This window comes from Sciurus carolinensis, chromosome 13, assembly GCF_902686445.1.
Source record: "Sciurus carolinensis chromosome 13, mSciCar1.2, whole genome shotgun sequence".
Lineage (NCBI taxonomy): Eukaryota > Metazoa > Chordata > Mammalia > Rodentia > Sciuridae > Sciurus > Sciurus carolinensis.
In genome coordinates, this window is record NC_062225.1 from 17,078,781 (window position 1) to 17,093,088 (window position 14,308).

At 36.2% G+C, this 14,308-nt stretch overlaps 1 protein-coding gene across 5 annotated transcripts in view; it reads right to left on the reverse strand.

Annotated features, from left to right (window-relative positions):
• The window catches only part of Ccdc138 (coiled-coil domain containing 138), a 79,555-nt gene extending 66,791 nt beyond the window's left edge, over positions 1–12,764 (reverse strand). For 3 of the 5 annotated variants that reach the window (XM_047523021.1, XM_047523020.1, XM_047523018.1), the window contains exons 1-3: positions 12,640–12,764; positions 10,767–10,824; positions 1,103–1,220 (exon numbers count right to left, since the gene is read on the reverse strand). In XM_047523021.1, coding sequence (XP_047378977.1) covers positions 1,103–1,220; positions 10,767–10,824; positions 12,640–12,732 — 269 coding nt within the window. In that variant the 5' untranslated portion in view covers positions 12,733–12,764. Of the gene's footprint in view, positions 1–1,102; positions 1,221–10,766; positions 10,825–11,501; positions 11,540–12,639 lie in introns of those variants that run through there. The other 2 variants (XM_047523019.1, XM_047523022.1) reach the window with 2 other exon arrangements.
• Between the last annotated feature and the right edge of the window lie 1,544 nt (positions 12,765–14,308).

A 14,308-nucleotide genomic window follows, 5' to 3' on the forward strand; every position in this document is an offset into this window, starting at 1 on the left:
TGTCACTTAAATAAACATAAAATGATTAAAATATCAGTTAAACATAAGGACATAATTTCTATGAAGCTACAATTATTAAAGCATTTTCTACTTTTCTTATTCTACATTCAATCTACCTAATGTCCTGGTCTTGAATTGATTATTTTGTGAATGACAAATGAAAGAGTACTAACAATAATGAGAACAGTTAATATTTGAATATTTTACTATATATCCAGCAATGTTCAAAGTGCTTTACATGAATCAACTCATTTAAGGAGAAAAAGAGGCAATTTATTTAAAATATTCAACCTCCCAAATAAGGGTTATGTTAATAATATAGAGCTATTTAAGCACAATTGTTTATTTCAACATTTCATTTTGTATATGCACACATCTTTACAGTTTTACATTATTTCAAAATGTTTTTTCTTCTTGATAGTATTTCTTCTACCCACAAACTGTTATCATTAAATATTCAACTGAACATTCATTTCACCATTATCTCCTTTATAGAACTATAACCCTGTTTAGCACAGTATTGCATGATACATATTTGGTTATTACATCCCCTTCAATGGTTCTCCCAATTACTTCATGTACAATGTTTAACATTATTGGATCTACAATAGACACTGGCTTGAATGTTGCCCAAAATCCTACACTGCAGTTTTTTTCTGAGTTCCTTTTTTATTTATTTTTTATTTATTTATTTATTTATTTATTTATTTTTTGGGTGCTGGGGATCGAACCCAGGGCCTTGTGCTTACAAAGCAAGCACTCTACCGACTGAGCTATCTCCCCAGACCCCTGAGTTCCTTTTTTAAAGAAAAGAGAACAGTTTTCATTTAGGTGCTGGATGAATACACACATAAGTAATTTTTTATCTCTTAAATTAGGCAAATAATTTACCTTTCCATTATGCCACTAAACACAAGGTGTCTTTAATAAGAAATTCTCAGCAAAAATTAATAAATTAGTATCTTCAACTATTCAGTGGGCCCCAGACTGCTTATTCATTCCCTCAAGGAAAAGCAAACACATGAACAATTTGTCCTTTTCCCTTTCTCAGTTTCTTGAGGTACTGAGTGAAAAATAACAGTAAGAATTCAGAATACTTTACCAATTCACATTTAAGTGCTTGAATGAACTGCAAAAAGGTGTTGTACAAAGTTTTCTTTCATCAGAATAACATTTCAAGGAACCAACTTTATCTCCAGAAGAGTGGATATCCAAATCATCTGTCAACAAAAAAGATATACTAATGTCACATACTAATTATCTAATCCTAGCCTCCTACAATAACACTCCATCCACCAAATGCTTTCTTATCTGTATGTCGCCTAAATGCAAGTTTAGAGAAAACTGGAATCAAGAACTCCTGAAGATGGCAGATTAGAGGCACTCAAGGCTTACCTACTGTTTGCCAAGACTGAACCAAAATGGAAGACGTGCAGCTGCATGTTGAGGTAGGGGCCATAGAAAAGTACTGGAGCGCAAAAACAGGGAGCCAGTGATCAGGCGAAACCCCAAAATATTGTGCTTTAGAATAAAAAGAGACTTGGGATCTACATAGCAAGCTATCAAGAGAGAAGAGATTACCTGCACTTTGCAGGAAATTCATCAATGCCATAATGAGAAGCCATCTAAAGATGGGTCCCACTGTCTGAGTTTATTGCATGGGAGATCAGAAACCCCTGTATTTTTTATATCTCCAAGATCCAATGTCCTCTACTCTTCTCTGTGTTCACTCTGAGAGTCAGTTTGGGTCCAGGAATTGACTGTTGAGGACCCTAGGCAGTGGGAAACGTGGTCTATGAGGCAGAGAAAAGCAAGACACTTCTACATAAAATGTATGGTTGGATCTCTTGAAAAGAAGGGACAGCAGCTGCGTGGACTTACAAGAGGGCTGGGTCCAGGAGCATCATGGCTTGAACTGGCAAATCTCTTCATTCAGGAGGCTCCCTACCCCAGTGCAGATCCCACTGATTTGGTCACTTCTTCCATGCTCAGAGGCAGACAACAAACCACTACAGTTTGGATATTTTGCCACATGCCCAAGAGTACTGACTGAAGATCTTGGGACCAAGGGTGAGCAAACCAGACTGGTTCACAGGCATGGAGGCTGAGAGGCTGGTGGATGGCTCCAACTGTCACTGCAATCCCATTCCTGATGCAAAATCAAAGACCTTGGGCATGAATTTAGCCCTGGTGCAGATAACTTTGCCTTAGCCTAGGCTAATGGGAAAGGAGAGGCTGAGCTCAGTCCACACACTGCCCTAACTGGTTTGGCCTGCCTGAGCTGGAGGTGAAAAGGAACATATCATACTGCCACCAGCATCCACAACATCCCCATACCTGGCAAATGACAAAAATTTGAGGTCTTGGAAAGAAGTTGTCTCCATCTTAAATATCTTGGCAAGGAGGAATACGACATTCTTTGGTTTTCCTTTCATTTTAATTTTGTTCTTTGCTGTTTTGTTTCCCCTTTTTTAAATACTTTTATCCAATTTTATTAAATGTTTTAATTATTTAATTGGATTTTTGCTCTTGTCTCTATTTTCTCATTTTTATTCCTTTTTCTTTCTTTTCATTTTTCTTCGTTCTTCTGTTTCCTCCCTTTAAAATTTTATCCAGTACTTTTTTTTTTTTTTTTTTTTTTTTTTTTTTGCATAGTACTGAGGATCGAACCGAGGGTTGGTCTTCCACTGAGCTACAAGCCTTTTTTATTTTTTACTTTTAAGGCAGAGTATCAGGGCTGGAACTGTAGCTAAGTGGCAGAGTGCTTGCCTAGCATATGTGAGGCACTGGGTTTGATCCTTAGCACCACATAAAATAAATAAATAAAATAAAGGCATTCTGTCCATCTACAACAAAAAGAAAGAAAGAAAGAGAGAGAGAGAGAGAGAAAGACAGGATATTATTAAATACCCAGGCTAACATCAAACTTGTAATAGTCCTGCCTCAGCCTCCAGAGTAGATGGGAATATAGGTGTAAGTCAATATGCCCAGCTATTTCAGTATTAATTTTACTTTCATTAAGGTCTAATTTTTAACCTATTCTATATTATGAGTACCCCTTTCTTCTCTCTGGTTAGTGAGGTTGTAGAGGTTCTTTTTTATATGTTCTTATTGTATGTTGATATATGATTTGCTTTCAAGTTGTTTGTTGTTACTGGTGGTCATTTTCTCCTCTCAAACCAGCACTATGGATTAAGCCCAGCACCTGGAACGCAATGGATAGATGTTATGACACTGAGCTTTAGCCCTGACCCAGCTGAGAGAAATTGTACCTTAGTCTATCCAGACTGAGTCTTGCTCAAACTCTGATGGATCGCTCAACTTAAAAAATAGAGTAGAGAAAAGCACCCAGCAGACAACCTGGCTGCAAGTATGCACAGATGACAGGGGTGGGCTGAAGACTACTACAGCCCATGAGCAACCACAAATAACAAAACTGTTGTGACCATGCTGCTAATAAGGGGCCCTAGCATGGGCTGCACCCAAGCCTTCTTACACTATACAGTGCTAACAAGTGCTGGAGAAACTGCCATGTAAAGTATACTTTGATTACTCCACTATCTATATCATACTTGCCTGAACTAGCAGAGGGACTCCATTCACAGAAGGCCTACAAAGAAAGCAAATCCCTCGGGTTCTGACAAAGTACTTACAGTCAAAATACACCAAACACAGTCTAAGGAGCTTCAGGGAAACTACAGTATAAACTCCATCTGGAATGAATCTCAACACTACACAACAAACCAATATCCCAGGGCACAACGTAAAAAGACCCTCACATAATACTGGAAGAGACAGTCAGTTCAATAGATGTGAAAGTCTCAAGACAGAAACACAAAAACATGAAACAAAGCAACATGACTCTTCAAATTCATAACTCCCCAGGAACCAAAACCATAAGTACCAATAGAGATGAAATCCTGAAACAAAGAAGTTTAAAAACTGATTATTAAAATGATCAAATGAGGGCTGGGGTTGTACATAGCTCAGTGGTAGAACGCTTCCCTCACACATGTGAGGCACTGAGTTCAATTCTCAGTACCACAGAAAGATAAATAAATAAATAAAATAAAGGTATTGTGTCCATCTATAATTAAAAGTATTTTTAAATATGAATTCAAAGAAGATACAAATAAGTCGATGAATAATTTAAGGAAGACAATGCAATATGAAAGAACAATTTAATAAAGAGAGATTCTGGGAAAAATAAACAGAAATCTTGGAAATAAAACACTCAATAAGTCAAGATAAAAATCCCAGTTCCAAGTCTCACCAATAGACTAGACCAAGCAGAAAACAAATTTTCAGAGCCTGTAGACAGGGTGGATGAACTAGAACATTGGGACTCATTAATAAGGAAGGGTTACCAAGAAACTATAAACAGTATGTTCATATAAAAACTCTGGAACAACATTAAAAAGATCAAGCTTAAGACTCATATGGCATTTGTTGGTAAATGGATGGAGTTGGAGACTATCATGCTAAGTAAAATAAGCCAAACCCAAAGAACCAAAGGCCGAATGTTTTCTCTGATATGCAGAAGCTAATTCACAATAAGCTGGGAGGGATAGGGAAGAATAGTTACTCTGTATTAGGTAGAGAGAAGTGAAGGGAGGGGAAGGGGTCTAGGGGAAGGAATAATAGTAGAGTGAAACAGACATTATTACCTCATGTGCATGTATGACTGCATGACTGATGTGATCCTGCAATATGTACAATCAGAAAAATGAGAGATTACTTCCATTTATGTATGATCTATCAGAATATATAAATGTATTCTATTGTCATGTACAACAAATTAGAACAAATTTAAAAATTAGTTAAAAAAAAAAACTCAGGGCTGGGGATATAGCTCAGTTGGTAGAGTGTAGGCCCTGGGTTCAATCCCCAGCATCGCAAAAAAAAAAAAAAAAACTATAAAAAAAAAAAAGACTCATAGTTCTAGAGGAAGGAACAGAGATACAGGTTAAAGGCATACAAAACTTATTCAGTGAAGTAACAGCAGAAAATTTCCCAATCTTGAAATGATAATGGAGTGCCAAATAGAAATGACCAGAAAACAACTTCTCCATGAATACTATAGTTAAAATGCTAAAAATACAGAAGGAGGACTATTAAAAGCTGCAAGAGAAAAGCGCCAAATAATTTATAAAGTAAAACCCATCAGAATAATAGCAGATTTCTCAACAAAAACTATAAAGGCCAGGAGGGCATGAACTGATAGATTTCAAGACCTGAAGGAAAAAAAACTGCCAAGCTAAATTATTAAATCCAGAAAACTTATCTTTCAGAATCAAAGAAGAGATAGGCTTTCCAAGATAAGCATGAAATAAAAGAATTCATGACTACTAAACCATACATAATCCTACACTCAGATGAGGAACCAGACAGCTTAACCAGAAAAAAATATGAAAGAATAGATCTCACTACAAGTGTAGTTAAGCAAAAGAGGAACAAGTTGATTGTATCAGTAAATCAACAAAAAATTTAAGATGAATAAGAAAGAAAGAAATGAGCACAAAATTCTCAAAACCAAAAGAAAACTAACAATGACAGGAACTAGTATAATTCTTTCAATGTACTTTGAATGTAACCCTTAATGAAAATGATGTGAATTCTCTAATTAAGAGACACAGACTACTTAATAGTATTAAAAAAAAAAGTCCATCTGCTTACTATTGCAAGAACTCCACCTCACTACCAAAACCATTCATTCATAAACTGAAAATGAAAGGATGGAGAATGCAATTCCCATCAAATGGAATCCTAAAGCAAGCAAAAGTAACCAGACTTATATCCGACAAAACTGACCTCAAATCAGTCATGAGACAAAGTAGGTCCTTATACTCTGATAAAAGGAATAATCCATCTCAAGAAGATGTAATCACTGTAAATATAGATGTACCAATGTCATAGAATCCAACTTTATAAAACATATTACAGGACTTATAGGGAGAGACCAGCCTCAATTCAATAATGGTGGGTGATTTCTATACCTTAATGTTACCAAGAGATAGATCTTCCAGAACTACCCCACCCCCAAAATCAACTGAGAAGCATTGGAATTACAGTGTAGATCAAATGGACTTAACATCTCAGTCTGTTTCATTTAACAGGTGTAGAGAACACATTCTTTTCTTCAGTATACAGAATTTTCTCTAAAATAGACCATATTTTCAGCAAGGAAGCAAGCTCAACAAATACAAACTAGTTGAAATTTTTCTTGCATCTTATAACAGAAGGAACTTATAAATCAACAGCAAGAGTAACTGCAGACGTTATACAAATACATGGAGATTGAAAACTACACTTCTGAACGAGTAGTGGGTCATTGAAGAAATAAGGGCAGAGATTTGAAATTCCTAGACTCAAATGAAAATGGATACACAACCCACCAGAACCTATGGGACACAGAGAAAGTAATTAGAAGAGGTAGGTTTATAACTATAAGTGCATACATTAAAAAAAAAAAAAAAACTTGACAGACCTCAAATAAGTAACCTAATTATGCATCTCAAGGTCTTAAAACAAGAGCAAAACAAATTCCAAATCAGTACAAACAAAGAAATAATAAAAATCAAAGCAGAAATAAACAAAACAGAGATTAAATGTACAAGAAAAGGATTAATCAAACAGTTGGTTCTTCGAAAAGATACACAAAATTAACAAATCCCTAGCCAAATTAACCAAAATAAAGAGAACATCCAAAATGAATAAAATTAAAGTTGAAAAGAGATATATTACAATAGATGCCAATGAAATCCAGAGGATCATGAGGGAATATTTGGAAAACTTCTAACCAATAAACTACAGTCTATAAGAAATGGACATATTTCTAGACACAAATAACCTACCAAAATTGAACCAAGAGGATATAAAATATCTAAATAGATCAATAACAAATAATGAAATTAAAGCAGTAATAAATTCTCCTAACAAAGAAAAGCCCAGGATTAGAAGAATTCACAGTTGAATTTACAAGATAGGTTAAATACCACCAATACTCCTTTAATTATTCTATAAAACTGAAAGAGAAACAACTCTCTTCCAAACTCATTCTACAAAGCCAGTATCATTCTACTACCAAAATCAGTTAAGAATACACATGCACACACACCCACACACAAAATATAGCCAGGTGTGGTGGTGCATGCCTATAATTTCAGCAACTCAGGAGGCTAAGGCAGAAAGAACACCAGTTCGAGACCAGCCTCAGCAACTTAGAAGGCTCTGTCTCAGAATAAAAAATAAAAAGTACTGTGGATGTGGTAAAGCATGCCTGGCTTCAATTCTTAGTATCAATAAATAAACAAATTTTTAAAATCAAATGATCAATTCAACAGATACAGTAAAAGTCTTCCATAAAATTCAACATCACTTCATGATAAAAACCCTCAATAAATTATGATCATACCTTAACATAATAAAGACTATATATCACAAACCCATTGCCACCATCATTCTGAATGGGGAGAAATTTAAAGCATCTCCTCTAAAATTAGGAATGAGACAAGGGTGTCCACTGTCCCACTCTTATTCAATAGAGAACTGGAAAGTTTATTTTTATTTTTTGCAGTACTGGAGATAGAACCCAAAGGTAATTTACCATTAAGCTAAATCTCCAGTGAAATATAAAAATGTTGTATGTGTATTTATATATACACGTTATATATCATATGTGTATATATAATATGCAGTGCTATTTGATATATAATTATATTATGCATAATTATATATATACATACATATATATATTATAATACATATTTTAAAGGAATACCAGGGTATTGAACCCAGGGTTGCTTTACTACTGAGCCACATCTCCAGGTCTTTTTATATTTTATTTGAGCCAGGGTCTCACTAAGTTGCTGCATCTGGCTTCAAACTTCTTATCTTCCTGCTTCAGTTTCCTGAGTTGCTGGGATTACAGGCACGTGCCACCACACCTGGCTGAGAACTGAAAACTTTAGCCAAAGAAGTAAGGCAATAGAAATGGAAAGGAATTCAAATTATCTCTGTTTGCACAAGATTCTACTTTCAACTTAGAAAATCTACTAAAAGCCTTATAGAACTGATAAATTCATGAAGGCAGTAGGATAAAAACCTAGGAAGTGAAAGACCCTCTACAATGAAAATTATACAACACTTGAAAAAGAAATTGAAGAAGACACTAGAAGACAGAAAGACCTCCCATGTTCATGGGTTGGGAGAAATGGCCATACTACCAAAAGTGACTACAGATTCAATGCAATCCCCATTAAAATATGACATTCTTCACAAAAGACATAAAATACAGATGGGAGGATAAATGATCTTGAATTGCCAAAGCAATTCTGAGCAAAAAAGAAAAATGTTGGAGGTATCACAATACCCAATTACAAAATGTACTATTGTGCCTTAGTAACAGCTATGGTATGGCATAAAAAAAGACATGTAGAACAAGTGAATACAATAGAGAACGCAGCACCAAACCCATGAAGCTACGTTCAACTGATTCTCAACAACAGAGCCAAAAACATGTTGAAAAAGACAGCCTCTTTAGCAATGGTACTAGAAAAACTGGACTTACACCTATAGAAGACTGAAACGAGATGTCTCTCTCTCTCATCCTGTACAAAAAATCAACTCAAAATTTATCGAAGACCTTAACATATGACCCAAACTTTGAATCTAGAGGAAAACATAGGGAAACCCTTTAAGACATAGGTACATACACAATGATTTCATGAACAGGACTCCAATAACTCAGGAAATAATAGCAAAAATTGACAACTGAAGTTACATCAAGTTAAAAAGCTTTGACCCAGCAAAGGAAATCAAGTGAGTGAAGAGATAAGCCATTATGGAAAATAGTATTGAGGTTCCATAAAAAACTAAAAATAGAATTATCATATGATCCAGCTTTATCAGGGTACATTAAAGTCAGCAAACTATAGTAAAACCTATATACCTATTTATTGTGACACTACTAACAAGAGCCATGTTATGGAATTGGCCTAGGTGACCATCAGCAGATGGATGAAGAAAATGTAAACACACATGTTAGAGTATTATTCAGTCATAAAGAAGAATGAAATAATGTCATTTATAGAAAAATGGATAAATCCATTACAGTTTTAGATGTATGTAAAAACAAGTATTTCAAATCGGCATCAAATCTTATATTTAATGACAGTACTTTACTGATTACAAAATTTTTTTCCATAATAGTGGAATAATAACCTTATTTGATCCTGCCAACAACTCGGTAAGGTAAAAAGAGTATGTGTCTTCAACCCTATTCTACAGACTAGGAACCTAAAGATTAGAGAATTGATGTGAATTTTTTCCAATTAACACAATCACGAGGTGAAATGGAAATTCAGAATGCAGGAATATTCAGAATCTAGCCTTCTTTCCAGTTAATGTGACACTTCCTGGGACCTAGATCATTTGTTTTAAAATAAACTGTTGGCCAACATCTATATCCAGTGAATAAAAAGAAAACTTCAGTGACAAAATTTTTAAATGCATGAATCTTTTGCTAACAGTCATTTTCACCCCTGCAGAAATTTAACTGGTTATGTTTTAGTTATCTTTCCATCACTGTGACAAAATTTGTAGGAGTAAAGATTTATCCTGGTTCATGGTTTTATAACCTGGTCACTTGGCCCCATTGCTATGGGTCAATGGCGAGGCAGATCATCCTGGTGGAGAGCACATGGCAGAGCAGACCTGCTCATTTCACGGCAGCTGGGAAGCAGAGAAAGCAAGAGAAAAGATATAGGGACAAAACAAGTCCTACAAGGGCACACTTTCAGTGACCCACCTTTTCCAACTAGACCCCACCTCCTAAAGTTTCCACAGCTGAGAACCAAACCTCCAACTTTAAACTTAAAGCCTTTAAGGGTTATCCCAGATCCAAACTAAAAAAAGCTACATTTTTCATTGTTTTTTGAACAGTGGAAGTTTTGTAGGGAAAATTTTCAAAATAAAATATAATTTTAAGTTTCTTTTAAAAGCTAATGTATTAACTTATATCTGGAGTTCTTTTCCATACTGAAGGAATGTTTCAGAAGAGTATTTTGCAAAATCAACTGACTTCAGTTTAAAGAAAAGATTTTACTGACCCAATTAGCTGATATAGTGCATCAAAACAAACAATAATTTCCATTTCGCAAAAATTCAAAAGCTTAGGGAAAAAAGAAATAAGCAATCTGACAAACTTTTAAAGATACAATTATTTCTGATGCAATACTCCAAAAGTATCATAATCATACTTATAAAGATACCACTTAAAAACTTTGAACAAATCATTAGGCTAATGGTTAATTCAAATTACCTCAGCTATGTTAGTTGCAGAGTACAAGATTTTACAACCCATTCAATCCCATAGTATAAGTATTTTTCCCAAGTATATTTATTTGATAAATTCCTCTTACAGTATAATAATTACTATCCTAACAATTCAGAACAGTTTATGCCCAAAGAGTAGCTATCAGTTTTATTTATCCAACATAGTCTGGTTAACCTTTAACATCTTCAATGGTAGACATACTGTTATACTAAAAAATCAAAACAAAACTCATTTGAATTTTAAAGACATCTTACATATTTACCCCCAAATTATGATTACTATTATTAGTTCATTATCAGAGATAATGAAAAAAAAATCTTAGTATCACAAGATACCTAGCACTAACTACAAGTCTAAACAATATTTTTTTAAAAACCTCTAATTAAATTTGTTAAAAACTGCAAATATACAAACTATTTTACTGGCTTACCTGGGGAAGTCAGAGATCTTCTCTTATATTTAGCCTGATCAAAATTTAAAAAATCATACTAAAAAAGGAAAAAAGAAAAAGACAAACTTAATTTGTATATTAATAATCAATTTAATGTCTTAAAATATTTCAACAGCCTAGAGCAGTGGCACACACCAGTTACTCAGGAGATGCAAGAGGATCACAATTTCAAGGCCAGCTTTAGCAATTTAGCGAGGCCATAAGCAACTTAGTGAGATCCTGTCTCAAAATAAGAAATAAAAAGAGCTAGGATGTGGTTCAGTGGTTAGGTTCAATTCCTAGTTCAAAAGAAAAGAATAAAAAAAAAAAATATTTCCCCACAAATTATGTTAATTATAAAAGTAAGGTTTGGCTTGGTGTTCTGTTATCCTAGTGGCTGGGGAGGCAGAGGCAGGAGGATCCCAAGTTCAAAGCCAGCCTCAGCAAAAGTAGGAACTAGGCAACTTGGTGAGACCCTGACTCTAAATAAAATACAATAGGGCTAGGGATGTGGCTCACTGGTTAAGTGCCCCTGAGTTCAATCCCTGGTACACCCCCCCAACACATGTATGTATGTATGTGTATATGTGTGTGTGTACATATATATATATATATATTATATATATATATATATACATAAAAATTTTAAAGGTTAAAGTGGAGAAATCTAATAGACAACACCCTAACTAAATGATCAAAGTTAACATCACCAAGGGACAAACCAACATAATTTACCTCTTGATACATCTGAGCAGCCCACACTCAATCATGTCCTATTCTTCCCGGAAATGTAAAACGAGAAGTTAATCAGGAGGTATTCAGCAGACATATCCCAAACTGAGGCGCATTCTAATAAACAATGGTCTTAAACTTTTCAAAAGCATCAATGTTATGTAAAGCAAAAACTGGGAACCTGTTCCCTGTGAAGGGCAACAACCACCACCAATTGCCATGTTCATTCTTAGAATGGCTCGGCACCAAGGGAAAAAAACTTCTGCAAAGGACAGAATTTGATAGTGAAATTTGAATATTAACTACAGATTATACAGTATTATTGTAGCAATGCTAAATTTTCTGAAAATACTACTATGGGTTATAAAAAAAGAATGTCTTCCAGGCTGGGATTGTAGCTCAGTGGTAAAGCAGTCGCCTAGCATTTGTGAGGCACTGGGTTTGATCCTCAGCACCACAAAAAAATTAATAAGTCAAATAAAGGTATTGTGTCCATCCACAACTAAAAAAAAAAAAAAGAAAAAAAGAATGCCTTCATGCACAGGAAAAAAAACAAACTATATTTAGGGGCAAAGGAACATGATACCAGAAAATTACCCTCAAATAGCTCCTGGGGGAAAATGTGTATGTGAAGAGGCACAGAGGAGAGGAGAGGAGAGAGAATGGTAAAGCAACTGTGGCAAAATGTTAACGGGTTAACTCAAATGAAGGCCACAAGAATTCTTCGCACCACTCTTGCCAACTTTTTTTTGTAAATTTGAAAAGACTTCAAAATAAGAAGTCTTTTTTAAAAATTGTTTAGCCCTGTTTCACTCACGTCACTGCAAACAAAAGTTCAACAATGTTTTCAACGTCCTTTGTAGAACATAAACCTTGCAAAAGTTACGGTGACTTTTTTTTTTTTTTTTTAAGGGAAAGCTTCTCTCTCCTGTGACTGTCCCCAGCCCTAGTCTGGCTGACTTTGATCAAGTCCGCCCTCCTCAGGGCGCGAGGAGGCCTGGCGCAGAGCACCTCGGTACCCCCGGGCCTTCCCGCGCAGAGGCCCGCGCCCCGGAGAATCACAGGCGGTTCTGGGCTGCGGCTTCACAGCGGCGGAACGACCTCCACAGCCCACCCGGGGAGAGAGGGAAGGTGCCCTCACCTGACCGAAGCAGCAGCCTCCGAGTCCATATCGGCTTTTGAGACGCTCTACTATATAATCCTGCCCTGGTGGCTTCACAACCCGGGGCTCCATGGCGCGCCTGGGCCTCAGCGGTCTCCCCGGGAAACGCGCTCAAACCTGTGGCCCGGCTCGGGGGCGGGGCTCGCGCACTCCACGTGCGTCCTGACGCACCAGCCCCGCCCCCGGGGCACGCTAGGCGGCCAGGCGGAGTGCTTACACAGGGCTGGACGGTGAAGGCTTGTTTCACTGGTTTCTGAAAGCTTCTTGGCCCTGCAAGAGGCCGGACCCCGCCGAGTTGTCCTCGCGCTACAAATGTGTAATTTTCTGAGGTTAAGTTTATGTGTAGTAAGCAGCGTTGTATCTGCCCTTGCGAGTCATCCCGGTTAAAAGGGCGAATTGCTCCCCCTCGTCCCAAAGGGCCCTCTGGGCACCATGCCGTGGTACCGGTGCTGGAGACTTGAAACACAACTGCGGAGGCCTCTGGTCCCTAAGCACACTTGGTGTGCGTTTGCATTTTCAAATACACCTGCCTCTTCATCGGAAGTGGTGTTTGCTGTCATACAGAAGGAAATCAAGAATACAGCGGATAGGTAGGCATAGAAACCTCTTTGCTTTCCCTGCCTGTGTTCTGCATGTGGGAAAACAGTATATCAAAAAGTTTGAGAACGTAAACTCCAGGAAAACATGTACTACTAAAACAGTGGTAGCATTTCACAGGTGCCTGATAGGTCAACCTAAAAACTTTATTAGAGACGGACTGACGGGAACGGTTGTTTGAACACTTGTTTCACAACCCCTTTTCTAAACTGATTGTCAACTACATATCTGGACTAATAACTAAATACTCTGGATTAAAGTCCTCAATTGCCAAAATTTTATAATAGCAATACTTTAGCAAAGTAGTTCCTATCTAAATAAACCAAACCAATACTCAATTTTGCATAAAGTATTGCCTAAGATCCATAAATACTGGAATTACTTTATCTTTAAGCAGATTTTAATGAGACAATATGAAATCTAGCAAATTTGAAAAAAAATAGATTGGGTTTAATACCTTAGCATTTAAATAACAAACCACAAAGTTCCTTCCTGAAATGTAATTCAAAGGCAGTTCTTATAAACGCCTCAAGCCACTTTTAGGTGTCTTTAGAACAATACATGTCATTTGGTCAAGTTTTTTGGTCAAAATCTTTGAAGCTTTTAATTTTAATGCTTTAGAACCACACGAAAATCTATTTTAAAAATTCTTTAAAAGCACTTGCATTTACTTAGAACTTATTCTAAAATCATGACAGCATTAACTGTCTCAGCTAAAAATTACAACACACTTTTTAAATCAATTTAAATAGGTTTCCAAAGGAGCCAATTCTAAATATTAAATGTACATATATGTAGTCTACAGTTTCCTTGAAGGTTCAAGTAATTCAATTGATAGATTTGGACTAGTTTATTTTAGGTATCTGGCTTTGTGACCAAGTAGATTTAGTCATGGATATGATGGTGTTCCATCACTCATTACACAAACCACACATCACATCCCGGCCATCATCTCTGACAGATGGTTTCAAAGGTATTCACTACAGGATACCTTATTTCTAAATTGCCATACAAGGAATAAATCTGTCTTTCCTCGCTAAACAAAATAAGG